Source organism: Aythya marila, assembly GCF_965140915.1.
Source record: "Aythya marila genome assembly, chromosome: 6".
In the NCBI taxonomy this organism is placed as follows: domain Eukaryota; kingdom Metazoa; phylum Chordata; class Aves; order Anseriformes; family Anatidae; genus Aythya; species Aythya marila.
Genome location: NC_139047.1, coordinates 18,302,584 through 18,324,722, shown reverse-complemented (window position 1 = coordinate 18,324,722; position 22,139 = coordinate 18,302,584). Strand labels below are relative to the sequence as shown.

At 33.9% G+C, this 22,139-nt stretch overlaps 1 protein-coding gene across 5 annotated transcripts in view; it reads right to left on the bottom strand.

Annotated features, from left to right (window-relative positions):
* Positions 1-22,139, bottom strand: part of LOC309879618 (neurabin-1-like) — a 43,118-nt gene that overhangs the window by 5,968 nt on the left and 15,011 nt on the right. The window contains exons 8-17 of one of the 5 annotated variants that reach the window (XM_082763503.1): positions 21,351-21,404; positions 18,367-18,596; positions 16,140-16,236; positions 15,870-16,059; positions 14,935-15,086; positions 12,724-13,057; positions 9,043-9,127; positions 7,904-7,975; positions 7,152-7,347; positions 2,094-2,210 (exon numbers count right to left, since the gene is read on the bottom strand). In XM_082763503.1, the coding sequence (XP_082619629.1) occupies positions 2,094-2,210; positions 7,152-7,347; positions 7,904-7,975; positions 9,043-9,127; positions 12,724-13,057; positions 14,935-15,086; positions 15,870-16,059; positions 16,140-16,236; positions 18,367-18,596; positions 21,351-21,404 (1,527 nt within the window). The remainder of the gene's footprint in view (positions 1-2,093; positions 2,211-7,151; positions 7,348-7,903; positions 7,976-9,042; positions 9,128-12,723; positions 13,058-14,934; positions 15,087-15,869; positions 16,060-16,139; positions 16,237-18,366; positions 18,597-21,350; positions 21,405-22,139) is intronic. The other 4 variants (XM_082763504.1, XM_082763505.1, XM_082763506.1 and 1 more) reach the window with 4 other exon arrangements.

Below are 22,139 nucleotides of genomic sequence, written 5' to 3'. Positions count from 1 at the left end.
GCAGCACGGTTTGGAGCAGCGAGCAGCCTGTACCACAGAGGAGTTCTGCAGACTACGCTAGTTCCAGCTAGCCTTTGAGCCTAACAGTTGCTAGCAAAGTCCTCTTTACTTCTTGTTAGTAAAGACACAGCACTAACACAATTAAAAGCTGTACTACAACCTCAAATCTGCATTAAAACACTTAGACATCTCAGAGAAGCGAGGGAGGAAAGGAGACATTTAGTCTTGTATAATTCGATTTTTTCCCTACTGCACAAAGGAAAAGCACAGTTGTAACTTTTTAGGAATATAAACAGGAATATGAAAAGTATGGAAGAATAAGATGAAGAATATTGATTTTTTGAGTAAAGCTTATTGGTCATTAACTAACACCTCTACATTTCTGCTCCCTGCCCAACTGTTTCCCTTCCAGAGCTCGTGAACACACACACAAGATGAACCTCAAATTCTGAAAGCAGAACTAAAACCACTTGTGAGGAATGGAAGCATGAGAGAACAGACTGCTCCCCTGCATAAAAATACTGGTCATTCAGAAGGCAAGTAAGGCCAGACACACTCAAGGCTCTAAAGACAAGAATACCAAGAAACAAAGAAAAAAACAAATGCCATCTCACCATATAAGAGATAAAAAACTTTGGAAGTGTAAGAGGGGTTACCAGGTTGTTTGCTAAACAACTGTGAGTTGAGATGTCTTTGCTCTAACTAGCTGGCTGCTAACAACCTAACTCTCACCACCGCTCAGTCACTTCCCCAAACTGCTGAGAGCATCTGCTCAGCAGAGGCAGATTCTTCACTGCTGCTCTCCTCCATTTCTAGCCTTTTAACAATTCCAAGATTTATAGGGCAGCATGCAGTAGTTTGTTCATCTGAAAGCAGAGGTTGCTACACTGGCATGGTTTAGGAATATATTTAGGAATCCATCCAAACAACATGCACCCTGATAATCACTATAGTTACTGAAAAGGTGCAAAAAAAACCAAAACACCTTCCATTGCTCATATGTATAAGCAACATACATACTGGAGACAAGACTAGAATCAAACTCATCTGTGACAAAAAAAAAAAAAAGGCTTAATTGCCACTTCACATGTGCATAGACATAACTTTTGCTGGAGTTTGTGATCCGGAAGTTTATTAAAAGTTGTAACACTGATCAAGTAACAGCATTCATGAAGATATTCAGCTTTGTTAAGATCTTATAATTTATATTGCTTTAAAGTTTTAGAAACACACATTCCATCCACTAATCTCAAAAAATTGCAGGAAACACTTGAAATGATGGTATGTATTAATTAGTTACCTCAGTTTTCATTATAACTGACTGTCATCACTGAAAAATCAATGAGAAACTTGTAAACTAGTTCTATAACTTCAATGCCCCAGATTAATATGTTAGTGGCTGCATATTTATAGTATTACTTGTAATATGTAGAAAGTTAGAACAGTCTTACCAGAATATTTATGATTTTCACCAAAGCCTTGTTTAAGATAGCTAGTAACAACCTATCTCATCTATTAACCACCGTTTTTTTTTTTTTTCTCTTCAAACATTATCACTACCAATTTGGCTACCCCTCTAACTCATTTCTGGAAGATGACTATATTCAGCTTTTAATGACTCCTAGTCTATAATTTATAAAGACGCCTATCAGTAAAACACCGAGTGAGGAAATACATGAGAATGTTACCAAAGTGTTGATTTCAGGTTTCAGTTGTAGGCAAGGAGTTAGTTCTCCACAAACCTGCACTGATGTCAGGGCAAGGTCAAAAACGCTGCAGTTTTCATTAGCCAAGGACGTTACTTGAAATTTGTGGAACAGAAATATTTTATATTTTAAAAACTGAAATTTGATCATTCAGAGTTCATTCCATTGTTTTGCGATACAATGAAGATCAGAACACAAAGCCTAATATGGCATCTTCCAGTCCATGCCCTTAGTTCAATAATGGCTTAGGATTCTTTACAGTGTTCTTCAATATTAAAATATGGAAAGAACCATCAAGTTTCATGTTAAACAAATCTGGTTCTATTAACCATACTGTAGTGTGAACAACAACATAAACAAGACACATATACACACTTTGAAACTCACCTCATTTGAAGAGAAGGTTAAAGTGTGTGAACGACCTGACAGATTTGGTTCTGTCACTAACCCTGAAAGTTCACAACTTGGCTTGCTATGGTATGTATCATCTATGACAACTCTACTCTGCAAACAAGTGGAAATAATGTTTTATTAACTCACTCCTTGGAAAAGCAGATCACAAGGTGATATTCTAGTAATTGTGATTTTTGGAAAATAAATACTATGACTCAGTCATTTTCTGTAGATCACACGTGAAATGTACTCACTGCATCCACCTTCAGACGAGTTTTTGTTAAACTTCTGAATTCAAAAATATAACAACAAATTTAAAGCAATGTCCCCAATAAGAGCACCTTGTATAGAGAACTAGTCATAACCTGAAGTTACATAAAAGTACATAAGGAAATACACAGTTACATTTTCAGTAGGCATAGCACACTCAGGGAGAAGCAATTTAAGATTTAGTTGGTGGAATTAATTCATGGTGGATTTGTATTCAAGTGAAACCTAATGAGCACTATGAACATGCTTCAGAAGGTGCTTTTCTTAATGAGATAGAAGTTCTGTTTATGATCATAAAAGATTTAGATTTCATATTTGCCCACTGTAATAGGCAGTGGAACAAACACCCTGTCCTTGCCTGACATACAATGACAATTGGAGTAGCAAGGAACTTTTGGCAGTTTACAGATCAAGGTTTAAATTGGTTCATGAACAGAGAATGCAGAGCTTGCCTAAGGACAGAATCTATTAGCTTCCCCTGAACTTTAAATTCTAATTTAAGATACTGTATTGTGTTGCTGTTCATTTTAACAGCTTCAATTTTGAGGTGTCTACATTTGAGACACAGGTTCACATCATCTGAAAATTACCTTGATATGCAAACTACTATATAGATGTAAAATATCTTTAGAAGTATTTTTATAGTAGATTGTTTCAAGCTATATTAAAGCTTCACAGTTAAAATACTAAGTATTGTAAAACACTTTAAAGCTGAACATTTTAAAAAGTTAAACAATTACTCAGATATCTTTACCATAAATTTACAGCAATTATGCAGCTTGACAATCTACATAAATTATTTTCAAAATAGAAAAAACTTCAGAAATTCAGATTTTAACAAGTATCACCTTTTTATAATGGAATAAAATTACAATTAAAACAGTTAAAATGTACGGAACAGTAAAATTCAGGTTAGAAATTCAACCAATGCAAGAACTATCCCATTGAAAGAATGTAAAAATCTTCATGGCCTTTACCATTAACATTCAGTTATCACACTTAGTCTCTGTTTAAAGATTGCATCTATACGTCTTGGCATCTAATAGCAGCAGGCTCTGTGTTCAAATTCTGCTAGCAGCCACTTGTCGTATGGCCACAGGCAGGTCATCGGACCAGCCTGGAACTCCAGCTGAAGGCTATGAAAAAAACAGATGCTACACCTGAAAACTTCACAACAGGTTTGGTGAGAAAATCCTTCTAAAGAAAACTAACACATGTTTTGCAGAATGTTTTCTGATTTGACTGCCTTCATTTCCAACCCAGATCCTGACCTCTACCTTATTTTTCTTTAATGACTGAAAAATAATTTTACCAAAAGCACACCACATAATTTTTACCTTCTTAAAATTAATTTCTCAATACTGGTCTTTGCTGCCTACAAAGAGTAAGCAATTATTTATCTTTATTTTTGAAGTCTCTAATCAACTATATTTTGTGAGGGTGCCATACCATATCTTTATATGCATACATAATCTGAGATCACAGGTAAAGTTGATTTTTTAATTGAAAGTTCAATTATTTTGTCCATCAAGCTGTTCTCAACTAATTACAATGGGAAAAAGCTACTATGGAGTTTTTCTTTTAACTTCCCTCAGAACTTCCTTGCAGAGTAATTGGGAAAAAATCAGAAACAAAACTGTAATATTTGGATCTAAACATTTAATGAGAACAGAGAAAAAATGATGAAGAAAACATGACCAGAATAAAGTATCTCAGCACCAGTTGTAATGTTTTCTCCTCCTCTGCCTCTATTTAGTTTAAACAAGTAATTCTCTTAAGGATTTAGAGCCAGTTGCAAAGATTTTTGATTCTCTAAGAGAATTTGGACAGAGGAAGTTTTGCAGGTCCTACCCCAAGGTACTGGGATATAATTATTTATTATTATCTTCATTGCAACAAAAACAAAACACTGCATACAAGTTTATGGAAGATAAGTAATGCTCTGGAAGAATAAGGAACGCGAACAGCATATATGTAATTGTACTTGATCAGAGAACAGGATAAAATCAAGGGGCAGATTATGTGCAGGGATTTAAGAAATGTGTAACTTTGAAATATTGTGAAGCTAAACAGTGTGCCACCATATCACAAGATTTTAGTTTCTTGTACTTCTACATTTCACAACCAACAAAAAGTTGATTCATTATTTCACAAAATTATGTTTTTAAGGCTAACTTTAGCATCATTTTAACAAAACAAAATCCTCCTAAATGCAGAAATTTTAAGAGGCAGATTTCACAAACAAGAAACTTAAAATTATAATTACAGTCCTTACACCATCAATATTAAAACACTACTACAGAAATTAGACACAATGCCAAAGACTTTATGGCATTAGAGATTTTTATGTGAAAAAATTTTAATCTCAGGGTTTCTACTTTTAACGGTTCTTTAAAAAGTGCTTTCACCTGATTATGTGTGATACTACGGACATCAAAGCAGAAAACATTAACATCAATAAAAGGCATATTCTTTCCTTAAATTCTACAAAGATTATTTTGTCCCTGTCATTATGTTGTCTTAGTGAAAAACCTCATTGCTGAGTGCTCAGGCAGATTTCTTTCTCAGTTTTAAAGTCTTTTAATAGGGAGGTTAACCAGCCAAAACCTTGACATTGTAGCACAAACTCAACAGTCAAAAGCAGGTTAAGAGCTACAAAGATAAGTGATTCCAAGCAGTATCTACATTACCAGCTTTTAAAACAAGCTCTCAAATGTTGCAAAGTACATATAGCCTGACGTCGGAGAAACTGAATATGATTTTAGGATCAATTAATATATGAGATATCTGTTCTTTAACAGGGTCAGCTTTGTACCATTTTACAAAGCAGACACATAGCTCAAGACTACTGTGTTATTGCAGCTGCTGGTTTGCAACTGGCACTAAGGAAAAGAAAAGAGCAGTGAGCAGCAATTACATACTGGAGCATGAGAAGGAAGCAAAAAATAAATAGTAGGCAAGAAACTAGCTGGAAGGTTTAAGTGATAATAAGCTTGGATAAAGTATACAGTGATGAGGAAGAAAAAGGGTATTAATTAAGGGCAATGTGGAAAGGAAGAAAGAGGACCCATTCCAGTAAGATCTATATTTTTTGAGTGTGAACAAAAGTGCCAATGTAAATACTTTAAAGAGTGCTTAAAGTAGAAATGCAGCAGTGGGATTTTTATGATGTTTTGGACAATGACTTGAATCAGAAAGAAAGGAGCAATGAAGAAAAGGAGGAATGAAGAGGTGAAGAATGATCTCTGAGCCAATGACTCTTTGAAAGCTAAACCTCAAGAGATGCGTTCTGTGTAGATAAACATCCAGTTAGCTTTTCAATAGCCTATTAAGAAATCCCCTTAAACATGAATCTTCCTATACCAACATATTTGGCTTATCTATGGAAGCATCTTTTTGCTATTATATGCTTCAAAAGAAGCAAACAATGCAGGAACTGTAAATACCCAAGTCACATGCACACACACACACTGAACAGTGTACTGTAAAGGACAGTTCTACTTCAGGGATTAAGAAGTTCCTACTCTTCAGTTCCTATAGGATAGTAAGGTACCGTGTGATTCTAAAATGATTTTTTGTATTTTTTTTTGCAGACTCATACACTATGTAGCCATACAGCTTAATCCTCCGACAGCCACTGTAAATTTACAGTGAGAAAACAGATGGTAATTTTAAAAACTTATTCTAACAGTATTCTAGTGCATTCAGCATCTTGACATGAAAGGCCAACTTGTTATCTGCCATCTATGCGAAACATCAGCAACTTCACAAACTACAACCCCACAAGTTTCTCTTCTAGATTTGTATCTCATTTCTCTATAACAACACATAGAAAGAGAAAAAAGAGTATTTTAGATAACCAGAGTGAATAAAAAGTGTGAAACTTAAGAATAAACTTAGTTTGTGAGGTTACTCGGACAATTACAATTTTGAATCTGACAAAATCCAAAGGAAACAAGAATAAAGGTAACTCAGTAAGACTGTGTCTTCAGTTTTAACAAAATATTTTGACAGCACACACATTGTTTGCAGACATTTCTTCATGTAAATTTTAATTCTAATACTGCCAACAGGTAAACAAAGCTACAAAATTGGGACTTTATTGAAGGTTTCAGTAAACCTGTCACCAAAGTAGCTTTTCTTCCAAACAGTTAAAACTATAAAAACGGGATTTTTATGGTTACAGACTGAACTGTTAAGTCTCACTCTTAAAATCTGGTAATAGGGCTTTAACTTAAGAGAGTGTGTTCTATAGCTGTTCCTCTCAGGTTTCAATACTTTAGAAAAAGGACGTTCTCTTCATCCACCTGTCTGGTACTCAATCCTGACATACCAGTATGGTAAAAACTGGTTGGCCAACTGCCTGGGGAGCTGGCCTCTACTTAAGTACACTTCCTCCAAGTATTAGACTGCTTTCTCATGTTTACAGGGTAAACAGATTTGGCTTTTAAAATTACACTGTCCTAAAGCTAGCAACACTTTTAGCACTATAAATAATAACTATAAAGCCCGTTATTAAACCTGTCCTGTGATCATTCCTTAGAAGCCTACTTAAGCCTGAACTGCCTCCACTGATGCTTAAATTGAACGGTAAGAAATGGGAATACTGACACAGTCTCTGCTTGTGAGGGCTGTAAAGTCTCAAGCTTCTGCAGCCATGTTTGAGGTGATGTCATTCTAGGTGTAAGTCACCAAGCTTTCACATATTAAGTAAGCGGTTACAGTTTCACTTTGTCAAGATGCAACACTTAAATATTCAAAGCACAAATTAGTCATCTTTACCTTGCTTCTGTTCTTCTCTTGACCATGTTCACAACTGTCCTGTCCACTCTGAGGAAAGTGCAGACTACTACTAGAAATCTGAGGCTCTTTGTGACTGTCTCCAAACCACGAGAAAGGCATACAAGTAGGCACAGGAGAATCTGAATCTGATGCAGAGAGATTGTTGCCAGAGTCATCCAACAGTTCTCGAGAGCCTCTGAAATCAGTAGATTGATTGTTTTTAAATTGTTTAAAAACAAACAAAACAAACAAACAAACAAAACACAAAACAACAGCAATACATACTACTCATTTGTACCTGTTTCACAGCATTGTTGATATTTAAAATAAAAACTGACAATTACCTTTGAATATCCATGCAAAATACTTTGGTTATTAACACAAATTTAAGAGTTTTTGCAATATTTCACAGAACAACAGTTCCAAATATTTGCTAATTTAATTAATTCAGCATTCATTTTCCCAGGTAAAATATTAAAGTCTCACAAGTCACTTCAAAATGTGCTCTGCTTTACTCTTTCCTCTCTGGTTTCCTCTGCTTTACTGATTCGTCTATACTACTCCATTTATTTTTCTTATTTCATAAAATTAGAAGCTCATCTCCACATCATTATATTAATTTTCACAGAATTTTCCACTGTTGTACTTGAACATACTTTAACGTCAAACACTAATGACAATTTCAAAGAAATTCTTGGGTTAAAGATTTTAGAGATGTTGCATGTATTTATTAAACAAAACAAAACAAATACCTGCTATCCAGCGAACCTCTTAGATTTTCTTTTTCTTGTTTCTTGCCCTTGCCCCCAGATTTCCGCAATCCACTAAAGTGGAAAACACAGTCTTCATATAGGGTTTACATTTACATAATGCAACATTTTTATCAGCAAACAAGTTTTCATATTAACCAGAAGCCACACTTGTATTGCTACACAGATCTTGATTTTGTAGATTACACAAGCAATTAAATAAGTATTGTCATTCAATTTTTATCTAAAAAATCATGTTAGAATTCTGAAAATTCCTTTCAAAAACATAAATAACCAACATAAGTATAGAAAATGCCAAAGAACTTAACATCTCGTGTATACAACCAAGAGGAAGAACAGAATTTTATTGCTATGTGCATATGTAGAGTGACTTGAACTAAGTTATTACTTTGACTCCGTATGTGTATGTAATAAGTCATTTTTATGAGCTATATTATGATTTATTTGTTGTAGTACTAATCTCAGTCTTTTTACGTTAACTGGCATCAACAAGCTTTCTAACTGGTTCAGAAGGAGCATGACTTGTGGTAAAATTTAGCAATTCTTCTCTCAAATCCCCAGAGTTCAGTCACTACAAAAGATGCAGGTTGCTCTTTTGTTTTAACCTGTTCCCATTCTCATAATCTAAATGAAATACAAAAATTCAATCATGATTGCTGCCTGCTTCCAAGAAGCTGTAGAGTAAGCAGCTACTGTAGACAAACCTTATGTAATGACACCTTTACTGTAGAAGGAATCAAGGCAAGACAGGCATCTATTTCAGACTGTAAAGCCAGCAGGACATAGCACTGAAGTCTCCAAAAACATTTTGGCATGAAACTACACATGGATTTGCAAATTTAAGAACAAAACACCATTAACTCCTAGAGAAATCCTGTACTCGGATAAAAACAGAAAAACCACAAGAAATTCTTTGAGGGAAAAAATATAGGTAAATAAAGTGAAAGCATGTTAGAAACATGAATGTAACACTAGAGTTTCAAGATGAAAACACTCTGTCCAATGATGTTGCTATCAAGCAGTATTACAGGATTTTCTCAGCAGTTTGTATTCACAAAACATGATATTCTCCAAAAGCAACGCTGAAAACCATTTATTTCCAAACGTACACAAAATCTTACCCAAAATCTGGAAATCGCCTCTTGGACTTCCCTGATGATGTTCCTTCATTTGTTTCTGTTTTGTCTTCATTTTTCTTTTCTTCTGCTTTTCAGAGAGGGGTTAAAAATAAAAATGTTATTCTAAAACGACTTGCAAGTTTCCCATATTTATGAAGATGCTTCTAACTAAGATCCTAAAACCTAAGTAACAAAGTATTTACAGCATTTAATTGTTGTTTATTATGCTTCAAGCGTTATAAAATATTCCTTTTGCATTTTTCCCCCTCACCCTGGTTTAGTAGCTTGTCAAGGCTAGCTCCTTGCAACTTGGGCTATGTATGCATGCTGCTAGCTACAGAAAGGATACCTGACCAGCACGATAGCCAGAACCTGGAGAGCAGACAGATCCTAGCAAGCTGAGTTTCTTGGAAAACAAGCTGTGCATACTGTAAAGAGATAATCATGACTTTGAAGCTCCTCCAAGACTGTGGTATTTGCAGAACTGGAATACAACCTACTAGGATCTAATTTTTCACCAGAGGGAGCAGGTTCAATTCTAACTACTCAATTATTAAGTGAAATGAAGTGACAAACTTAAGTGTAATACTACCTCCTCCCATGGATTTTGACAGATTATTCCAAGTCCTGAATGTTCTTCCTTTTGAGCTCTCAGATTACTAGATTTTTTTTTAAACAACTGACATTTTTCATAATTATGCTGCCTATGAAATGGATAAAGTATAGTTTTTGTGAGACAATATAAGTTTTAAGTTCTGTCTTCCATTAAAAAAAAAGAAAAACACACCTGAAAAAAAAAAAACACATGAAAAACGTAGAAAGTAATGCACGTATATGCCTTCCTGGGTCATAAAAATAAAAAAAAAATTAGGTCTCCTACACAAAATCAATAGCAACTTCTCTTCACATCCAACAGCTAATAATTCTTCCTGAAACTTATAATGGTTACCTTAAAGTTCACATGCTGAATGGCCAGGATTTTTTTTTTCTTCTCTATTCAATAGTTTCTTACTAACAACAGAACTTTTTCTATTTAGTTAACCTCTCTCTCTAAACATGTAACATCCAAAAATTTATAAATGCCAGTTAAATTGGTTATTTTTCCTGTCAACTTCAATATAAAAACAGAAGAACTAATCCGTAAAACGTTTTTATATTGAACATGTGTAACCACTACTCTCTCCAGAGGTAATATTTTAAGAAAAGAGGTAATTTCTAAAGTGAAATACAATAGGTTAAAATACAGACTGATATATAAATGGAGGAGAAGATAATAGAAAGGGGTATTTCAATGAAACATTAGGTAGACATTTAAATAGTGTTAGAAAGCAACAATCTGGCAGCAAGTAGCATTTAGTGTCATCTTACGTACAAAGAACTTTCAATACTAACCCTCATCCCTGATGCACTGCATTAATTAGCTTTTCCAGGGACTCTGCCAATTTTGAGAAAATGTTTACAATGCCTTGGCCATCACAATTAAATTTATGCCCCATGACTACACATAATTATGGTTAAGTAAAAAAGAAAGCAAAATCACATATCAGGTACATGCTTTGAGAAGACTTTTTTTTTTAATTTTATTTTATAAAAAACAGAAGCTAGCATAGAGGCTATTTCTAATTCTAATTAAGACTTTACAGAGGTATAGAATGAGGAAAGTATAACAGATCCTGTTGTTATTAAAAGAAAGGGTATTTATTTAAGATATTAAAAGAAAGGTTTTGCCTGAGCTGTATTGAAAAGACAGCAACTATAATCTGCATTTATAACCTGTCCTAGCTGACTAAAGTAAAACAAAGCATTTTAAATGTTATCTGATCCCTTTTTCAATTATTTATGACAAAAAAGCCAAATATTTCTATTAAATAATGATGAGTAGTGACTAAGCTGATCACAGCCTCTTTCATCTCTTCCTGGTGAGAAACAAGAGGACAAGATGAACAACGCAGTAATTCCCACAAAGTTGAAAATCAAATGTAGACATCAGGATCACATCTGGAAATGCAAAGCCAGCATTTATTTTTTTGGGGAATTGGAAATCAGTCAAACCTACTATCAGAGACATTGCCACTTAAGATGCTAGTGTTTTGCAGAAATACGTTAGGACCTTCATTGATCATCCCCAGTCTGTGACTGAGCTCACCTCTTGCTTATGTCAAAGCAACCATTTAGAGTCTAGATTTACAGGTTTGAGCTTTTACCATATCTGTTAGCTGTCTCATATCTATTCCTTTCTGGAGCTGTTTAATTGAAATAGCATTTATTTCATAGGCACCTTTTAGAAAAGACTTCAAAAATGTGAAGTTGTCTGTCTTCTTGAAATACCAAAATATACTTAAAAAGGAACTTTCAGTTACAATCTTTGAAACACTTTGCTTTCCTTTTCTCATGTAATAAATATGTAACGCACCTGCTATGCAATCATGACTGCTCACCCTAGAAGAAAAAAAGACCTTTTTCCTACAGCAGTGTACATAAAAATACATGTTTGTAGATTGTTGAAATTTATATTTTAGTTTAGGCTACTCTGATATTTGAAATTTTCAGAGTGATAATCAGAAAACAATACAAATATTAGTCAAGATTCTTGAATACCTTTAAGAAATGAGGCTTATAGCAAGTATTCTAAGGATAAGACCCAGATAAAGAATTTCAGTAGTCAAAGCAATAAAACTGTTCCCGTGAAAAAAAAGAGACAGACTTTTTTTTTTTTTAAACTTGAAGAGTTCATTAATGCCGGGCTAATATTTTCTGGAAATTTAAATATTCAAAACAATATTACTTTCTGTCTATACAAAGAATAGTACGTTGATGTTGCTTGATAAATATGTATATAAAAATAGACTAAAAAATAAATTCTAAACCTTAGTGAAAATGTGGGAAACTTTTGAGATCTGACTGGACGCCAGTCAGAACATCTTTCCAAGTATGACAGGAATAAGTCTTAAATCAGATTTCCAGACATTTGGGGGGGTTTGCTCCCAGCATTTTTCATCAATGTATATTTGACTCAGTAGAGCTACTGACTATTCTTTCACAAACATCTTTTCAAACGCAGATGACATTACTTCTCTAGTGTCTTGGCAGAGAGGTCAGGTATGTAGCTCCATTTCCAAAGCTGCGATTTGCTATCAACTGATATTCTTCTCAAGGAAGAGGAACTGACTAGACAGCAAATGCAAGCCACAGTAAAATTCATACCACAGGTAGAGCTGACAACAGAAAGTTATCTGCTTTATGTCCACATTGGAGGGCTTAAGCATGACATTACTTGTAAGCAAGTTTTAATTTCAAGGGTGTTCAAAACTTGCAAATTTTGCCCTCAAGGCCCTGGTTTGTTTCATTTTTACAAATCATCTGGGTTTGAGTCCCAGAAATGGCAGTCTCCCCCGTATAATTACTGTCATTAGCACTTTTTCCTCTTTTGAGCCATTTTAAGCACTTTGCTCATTTCACTACATCTAACGCCAACTCACCTAAAAATATAATGCAATGCACTTGTATACATTTTTGCTATCTTCAGACTTTCCTGAAGAGTTAACAGTTGGTTTCAAAAACGGGTAATTAGTAGTCAGTTCCTTTTCTAGCAAAGTATCTTATTGTTTAATAATAATTTGAAATCTAAAACCATAATATTTTAACTCCAAAGGATTAAAATAATAATAAAACTTCAGATCTTACCCTTGGCCTCTTTTCCTTTCCCTTTTACTTCTCTTTGCTTAATATTCTTGGTATGCCCTTGAGGAGAATTTGGAGCCATCTCTTCAGGAGGAGGTGAATGAGTGGTGGTTGTACTGTTTTCGTTGTTTGGTTTGTGTACTGGAGAAGAGTGTGTGGAAGCAGAAGGGCTTGACTCTAAAGGACTTTCTGTGCTTTCTCTTTGTTCAGGCTTTTCACTTTTTCGATTTATGTCATCCAAGTGGGGCAGAGTTAATTTTTCACTTATTTCCAAGGTGTTAGTTATGTATGCAGTGGAAGCTTCTCTGTTGAGAACAGGATCTTCTGAATCCTCATCCTTCAACAAATTTTGAAGTCATTTTATAAGCATGATATATAAATCATTTCAAATCTAATCTTTTACCAGGATGTAAGGATGTGCTATGTTACATGCAAACTTGCTCAGTTCAGAAAATACCAAACAGTTAAAATTTTAACTTAATCATTTGCACATATCATCTAAATCACACAAGGCTGATTTTACAGGCTTTCCCTTGTCCAGCCTATACAGAATCATAGAATCATGTAGCTCTTGCACATCCTAATTAATCATCATTATCTGGACAACTTAGAAAAATTCTGGTAAATCTTGGCTATTCCAATTAAATTGCAACCACTTTTTAAAATTGTTTCAAACCAAGTAGTTCAATATTCTACCTCTGAGACAGGCTTTCTGTTACATAACTCATTTCTTCAACTGTTTTCTCCCCTCACATCTTTCATCAAAAATCACGTTTCTTGTTTTCACATTAAAAACTCTACAAGACTGCGTATGCTCATGAACCAGTATCAACCAGTAAAAATCTTATCTTTTTCTTGCTCTGCTAAAGAAGGCTAATTGCTGATGTCCAGAATCTACTTCAAACAGGATTTCATGGGCTATAACACCCAACATGAGGATAATGATTTAATCATGATAGTAATACATTATGTTGATAACACTTGTCATGGAACAGGGCCATATTAAAGAAGAGCACAGACATGGACTTTAACATCGACTTACATTAGAGAAAATTAGAATAGAAGCATACCACAAGTTAACTTTACTGGTTTCCTATACCGCTACCAGAAAAATGAACAGGAAAAAAATACAGCTAGAGATCTTAAGAGCTATCAATGGTATATTCACTGGTCTATCATAATACCAACTTATATCCTAGAAAAAGGTTTATGAATTCTAACTCCCAGCTTTCTCAAATAGAGTTAGACTGCTGCTATATACTTTCATGAAAATACAAAGACAATAAAATCAAGTATCGAAAGCTCATGAAATTGCAAAAAAGTTCAAGTTTAAATTAAACAAAGGAGTCAAAAAAAAAAAAAAAAAAAGGCAATGTTGAAAGTTAAGTAATGCACAAGATTTGAATTAGCTAATTTCCAGGGAATTCCACCTCTAGAACAGGGAACAAGGTGTATGTGGATATATGGAGAGGAGCATAGCACAGCTACAGTGAAACTGAGAAGTGTTCAATAGGAATTCTACTCAGATGCCTTTTTCCTCATAATGCTAAGAAAAGCACTGGGAACTTTGGAATTTAAAGATAGGCTAATTGTGATCCAGCAGCCACTTATCTGAAGTCATTAATCAATATTTTTTTTCCTCTACAACTACCTCAACTCAGTTGATTGAAGTTATAGTATTCTATAAAGATCTAAGAAGGATGATGTCACCAATGCAAACTTCTCAGAGAAGTTCTAAATCTATACAGTTATGAATGAAAAAAACATGCTGAGAATAGTCAACCATTATACAAGTATGAATAGAAACAGGGGAAGCAGGTAACTACTGTTAGATTGCATCATTGGCAATATAAGTCTAGACAGAAGGAGTAAAGTTAGTGCAACAAATGGGCTAGAACGTTTGACTGCTGTGTTTTGCTGTAGACAAGTGATTATTTATGGAATAATGAAGCATTTCAGAAATGCTTAGTTTTTGAAGAGTATTGGTAACTAACTTGTTTCAGATGAAGAAATTACAAGATAGATAAGCATGTTCCACATGCTTATGATTACATTTGTGAACCTGAATAGGGCTTTCCACTTGGTACAGCATAAAAATCTGATGCTTTGGCACAATCTGAATGAAGCATGGGCAACACGTAAAATTGTGAATACAGATAAAACTAAATATACATTCAGGCTTTTGAACGCCAAATTATTTACTCATATCAATACCTGTAGATTTGCAGCCTGTTGTCCAGCACCAAGAGATTCTTTCAGCTTTGATCGAGAAGGCGGCTGGCGTTTTACTTTCAAAGCAAGCTGAGCTTTTGCTTTGTGGGCACTGGTGTCTAACCTGGGAGTATCCCCAACAAAAGCATCAAAATCTGCAACAAATATGTACTCCTTTAAAAAAATATTAGGTGAGTTCTCCAACCCACATTCCAGAAGAATATTCAGATGCTAAATCAGAATTATTCCACCAACTAATCATTACTATATGACAATCCTGTTTATACGATACTACAATATTTCAACATATATTGATAACAACTGCTAATTTGAATTAAATTTCCACCATTTTTTTATTTTTATTTTTTACCAATAATTTGTATTATGACTTTAATACTCAATTTGATTCTCAAAATGAGATTTTTTTTTATGCCTAAAATACACTTTTCTATCTTTATTTTTTAAGACAGAGATCCTTTATGAAGTCCATGAGCATCAACTGTGTCTTTTAAAGCGATACTTCTTATGTGAACCACCACCTGATACTTGATAACATGCTGGCATAATATCACTATCAGACTTAAAAATATATTAAAAAATCATAGCAAGTTTTGGTGTAAATCACAGTTTGTGAATGTGACTTCAGCTGATGTATCTCCAGTCTCATTAATGTTACTGATTTTGCTAATACAGAACCTGAGGAAAAGTAAAGAAGCTACTTCCCCGTCTATCTCCTTCCCCACAGCATATAAGAAATATGATGAGGAAATTAAAACAAAAATATCCATACTGTTTCAGTCCAACCATTTATCTAGTGGGAAAGAAATAACACTTAACTAAAAAAAAATAAAAAGGAAAAAAATAAAAAGAAAATGCCACACACATTAACACTTTCTAACTTCTGTAAAAAGTAAATCAAAGATTCTATACCTACTTACCAGAAATTAACATCTCTGAAGAATTTGGTCTTTCCTCTATGGATTCTGTTTCTTTTTCATTTTCTTCTCTTATCTTTGACTGCTCATTGTACTGGCCTGCATTTTGACAGACATCTTCCAACAAACTGCTGCCTCCAAACATATATGGCATTCTTTCATATACTTTTAGTTTATTTTCAAGCTCTGTAATCTGCAAGAATTAATATTTAGAAGCAAGGTCGAAATAAATTTTTGCATTCTCAGGTAGTTCTAAATATAATACTGCGTTACCTTTTCCTGATATATTTTCAGCTGTTCTGTATACTGCTGATCTCTTTCTTCAAGTATCCTTGAATGATCCTCCTCTTTCTTCATAAATTCTATTTCTCTGGTGAAAGAAATACATATATATATGAAATACTAATATGCAGAAATATAGAAAACTATAGAAGATATACACAGTTACTAGACAGTTTTCTGTTAGTAAGCATTTTGAAAAATCTATCTGCAATGTGTAACTATTACTCATTAATCTTTTAATGTCACAAAACAGTCCATGTATTTATATTTATGTTCTTCAGAAAAAAATATCAATTATGATGCTGTAATTCACTCTGGGCTAAAAGAAGGATGTATTACAACACCTTCTAAAAGTTTCATCTATTTCTCTACCTTTAAGAAGTTGCAAGCAAATTGTGTATACATTCAAAATATCAAACATATACAGAACTCTAATCATCAGATCTTACTCACTTCCACAAAGATACACACATACTGCCTATTGCTGTGAAAATAGTCTTTTGCTTCCATAAGCTATGGTAGATTTTTTTTTTTTTTGTAAAAGAAAATAATATTTTAAGTTTCTACTTGATTCATCCTAAAGAAATTGTAATGATTTGTTTTACAAAACAATGGAACAATGATTACCAGAAGGAAATAAAAACAAAAATAAAGGCTACTTTTTCCTGCAAGATAGACAGAATAATGTACAAAAAGATAAAATAGGTGTAGAACAACTGAACAACATGCAGAAGCTTCAAGGACAGTCAGAGTAGTAACGGGAATTCACTGAACAGCAAGAAAATGAAAACTAGCATGTTAGCACTTTTGAACTTCCAGGTGTATAAGCTTGAGAGGAGAGTAGAAAGGAGACTGAAAACAGCATAAAAATGCACTGTAGAAAGTAATCATTCTGGATGTGGACTTGGAGCAGAAAATTCCGACTGTCTGAAAATAAGTAGCAAGTAGAGAAATTGGGACTGGAGCATTATATATTTATTGTAATAACTAAAAGCAACAGTAGCATTCTATATTATCAAGATGCTTCTGTAAGTATTTTGCCATTTAGATAAGAGCAAAGAAGGTAAAACAAGTAGACAACTGCATGACAGAGTATTCAAGTCTTACATTAGTGTATCTAATAAGAAACAGTATCTCTACCTAAAAAAAAACCTGTCAGTGGATTGAAAACACTGCTATCATGATGTGATTTTGAAGAGTTAGACACATATTCCAAACTCCTATTTTTTTGCAGAATTCTATTTTCTGCCCCCACAAAACACAGCTCCTTGCTAAGATGGAATCACAAGTGTCTGGCTCTTACCTAAACAACTTGCTGGACTGAGTAATATGTATTTTTCTCTGATAATTTAAACATACAAGATCTATCATAATATTTTTAAAGTGACAGTACCAGATAGTACACTGAGTAATAAAAAGGCCTTCATTAAGGAGTACTAACCATAAATCCAAGCACATACAATCTTAATAGCTTGCTTGGGGAAGAAAGAAATACATTTTTAGGGTGGTATCCCAAAGCCTTTTTCTGAGACTATCCCTTGCTCTTCCTGGTTTCCTCTCTCACATACCTTCATACGGTCTCACCTTTTCAACAAATGAAGACACTGTTGTACAGAATTAAGCAGCAAACAAAATCAATTCAACTTATGTCCCATAACATACAGTTATGTATGTACAGTGAGACAGAATTCCAAGGAGAAATATACAATCAGAATCACATTGTTAAAGCTATTAAAAAAATAAAAAATCACGAGCACGGTAATTGCTAAAATCATGAATACTAGGTCACTGGACAGTAACAAAAAACCATTTTATATCCTTTTGATGCCCACCCAGTCTGTAACATTAAGGTTGGTCAAAGCTAGATGAGTGTTTTCACAAACAATAAAAGGTACTGCCAAGTATTTCATGTCAAATTTCAACATAGCTCTCTCAAAAGTACAGATGCATTACAGTTTCTCATCTAGGTTCTTTTAAGAATTTGTTATTAAAATATTACTTTTCCTAAGCTTAAAATCAAAAGCAGCAGCAAAATTTTTGAAGAACCTTTCCAGAATTTGACTTAAGGTATGGAAGAATTCAGCATGTACAGGCCACTGCTTCCCTAAACTCCATCAAATGAAAAAGAGTGTGTTAAGCAAATCACAACTCTACATATTGTTGTCAATTTTCCTCCCATGATGTACAAAATACAGAAGCAAGAAATAGAGTTACTTACTTTTGTTGGTAATCTTTGAGCAATTTCTTGGCCTTGTTATATTTCTTTTCAAGGGCATCATATTGCTCTTGAGTTTCTTTAAGATGCTCATTCACCGTTTTGCATAAACTCTGAGCTTCCAACCAGTAAGTCTCTAACTTTTTAATTTTCTCTTTGTTTTCCTCTAAGTTTTGCTGAAGTTGGTTTCGATTTAATTTCCATTCATTTTTTTCTGCTTCAACAATTTTTAACTGAAAAGATTAAGATGTAAGAAATTAATGTAAACTAAATGATGAAATAAAAAGTACATGTTTAGTAGAGAGTAACTAAAAACAATTACATGCTTATCAGTAATATTAAAACAAGACACCAAACTTTTGAAGAAATTGTATCAACTCTTCCAATGCTTGTTAATACAAGTAAGTTTTAGAACTCAATCTCAGGGGTCTTTTATTACTTCCTTATTAGCATTGCTTCCTTTTAAAAGAGAAATAATGAATAAAATCTTTGTCTCTTACATTGACTTGTTAAATACCTTGCCATCTCTAAATACCTCTGAAGAGACCTATTTTGACACAGTATTGAGCCAGTCTTTGCTTCCTGTTAACCTTTCAATTTGCCTTAGACTTTATACTTATAAACAGCTTTTAAGCCAAAGAAAGCAAATCTGTGCACAGAGATGCCACCAATCACATAAAGAAAACATACAGAAATCATAGCTTTTTTTTTTTTTTTTCTGCTAAAGAAATAGGCAGGATTATCTGATTAAGACAGCTTTTTCCTCCCCTTTACTATTTGCTGATACAGGCTTCCAAGTCTCTGTAATGGAAATGTACAGAGTTAGAATGAAAGGATTCCTTAAACTCTCTCAAAGCACAAGAGCACAAAATCAAAAGGAAGACTGGATTCCATATACATTTCTTCTAGTTAACTTTAGCAAGTGTGACAGTTAAACCCTGTGTTCTTTTTTAAAATATTTCAGGAAGTTTTGTCTCTTTGGTTTAAAAATACCCTAGTCATGTTGAAACTTTACAATTTAAAAGAACAGAGATATTGTCCCTTAAAACAAACAAACAAAAGAACAATAAACACAAACAACAAAAAACATGCTCATTAGACTAGCTAGGGTTATCCAACTGCTAGCTAAGGAAGCCTCTATCTTGTAGCAGTGTCCTCAGCACACAAAACAAATTCATTTACCATTAATAGGTGGATTGTTCTGTAGAAAACTGAAAGCATCCAAAATTCTCTAAACTCTCCAGAACAGTTCCTTCCGAACACAGATTCCGCATGTCAAAACGCCATTTCTATAAGTATGCTAACTTGAATTAGAATAAACAGTGCTTTTTAAAAATGTCTGTTTTTGGAAGTAATGCAGGCATTGAAATTAAATTTTGTTATGGCTTTTAGCACTGAACTGGCTTTTAGTACTGATTTTTTTTTGTATTTTGTGGCAATCAATGTGGCAATCCCAATGGTGAGAATCACAACTTTCCCCCAGAAATGCTTTTTAGCAGTGAATATGCTCTTCTATGTATTTGAAAATGTATTTCTTAGATTATATTGGACTTAAAGAGCTAAACATCTCAGCTTGCAGACATTTTCATTTTCTACCTTCAAAGGCAAATGAAGTTACAGAATTTTAACACGTATAAAGACAAATTCCCTGTGCTACTACTTTGTTACCAACATCTTGTTTAATAAAGCTAATGGAAACAGTAAGTCTTTCCTGTTACTATAGTAAGACAGGGAGACAAGGTCTTCCCAACAAGTTATGATACACCCATGGATTTCTTTCCTCAAGCTAATGAACAAGAAAAATAACAATTTCCTTAACAAATGAAAGAGATGGGTCCTCTTCAGATTAACAGCAGTCACATTATAACATGGAATGTTACCCTACGTGAAGTTCTCTGGCATTCGAGCAATGACCAGGCAGGACGCTGCCTAGTTTGTCCATGCCTCCTAGGGAACACTACATACACTTAGAAAATTCCTGCTTTTGAAACTAGTTAAGATCACCTGCTGATGGAACAGAGATGTTGAAAGGACCAATAATTTCTCGAATTACAAAAATGAGGCAATAATTTGTATTAATGCCAACATTTTTCTCAGTTTTAGCAATCCAGTGGGTCAAAGGTCAATAAAACTGCAAGAAAGAGCACTGTCAGAAAGCAAAATTAGAACTACCATAAGAAAACAAAGAAGTTATAGCTGCCTTGCCTCTCTATACCTCGAGCTCTAAATGTTTGCAATGTGCAGGAAAAACCACAATAGATACTGTTATCCAGAATTATTGCAGTCTCAAGCATTATCCCTTCCCTGTCTCTTGCTGCCCTCTCCAAACACGCTGTGACTTGTCTTATGGGTACACATTTCTTGCCAAGGGAACATGGAAGAGAAATGAATAAAAGTAGCTGCTCATCACCAGCAAATATTTCTAGAAAAAGGCCACAAACAGATTTCCATCAGTGAAAAAGGTGGCAAAATGAACAAGAAATGCTTTCTCAGATAAGCCGGAAGTGTCAAACCAATCCTCACTGAAAAAAAAGCTGGAAGAAGTTCTCCCCCCCAAAGCTGGTCAGAAACTTGAGGGAGGGAAAGAAGGTAACAGAAATAGCTTTCTGGTAACAAAGTTAGGCACTGTCTGCCAATCTATACACAGAAAACACAAGTTCTCTCCACTAAAAATGTTCTTGTATTTGTTTCAGAACTTGTTTCATATGGTACTCAGCTAAATGCCATTTTACTTTAAGCAGTAATACTGAAGCATTTGTTTTATAATGACACCTTTTTTTCTCTCCTCCCTTCATTTAAGTATTGCTCTTCAGCTCAGAAATGCTTGTCTCACTTAACACAGAGTACTTACAGCCTAAGGCCTAAAACAGATCACTGTCTTCTGCTTTCAGCTTACTCCTGGTAAAATTAGCAGTTAAAAATAGTAACAATAATTATTAATAAATAAAAATATAAACACTTAAATAATAAAGTATTTGAAAACTTACCTTCTCCTTCAATTGATTCACTTCAGCTACTGTTACTGCATGTTTTAATTGTAGCTGAAATATACAAAAAAACTTCATGAGATTACACACAAAATGGGACTCAAAATGCTTATTTTTAGTATTTGTCTGATCTCCTTCTTCCTCAAACCATTTTCATAGTAGCATGAAGTCAACTTAATTATTTGTCAATTACAGGAGAAGCAATCAGGAGCTTTAATTTTAAATAAATAAATATAAGTTAAACTACAAGATCACCTAGAGTTAAAAATATATTTTTTCTATACATTAAGAAAAGTGAGGAGGTTAAAATAATGTTTCAGTGTGCCAGGAAAATGAAATGGCAGAAATGCACTTATGATGGCAACTTACACATAGAATCAAGTAAAACTGTAAAAGTACTAAACATATATATATATACACACATATATTTTACATATCAGCACTTACAAATAAATGTACTGGCTTTGTTTTAAAATTAAGCTTTGTACTTCACAACACAAATCTTCACAGGATTATTATAGATGGATAAAGGCTACATCTAAGCCAAACATAACGATTAGTGGGTTTTTTTGTTTGTTTGTTTGTTTGTTTTGACAAACATCAGTTGTTTCTTGTATTTTACTTTCTCTCTGTAACCTTGGGTTTTTGTTTTTGATTTGTGATTTTATTTATTTTTTTTTGGTAAAGCATAGTGCACTGAATAAACATTAAAATAAATGAATCCATGACTTAAAATCCTTGATTATATTATGTTAGTAACAGTGTGGTAATGATTCTAGCTAGGAATCT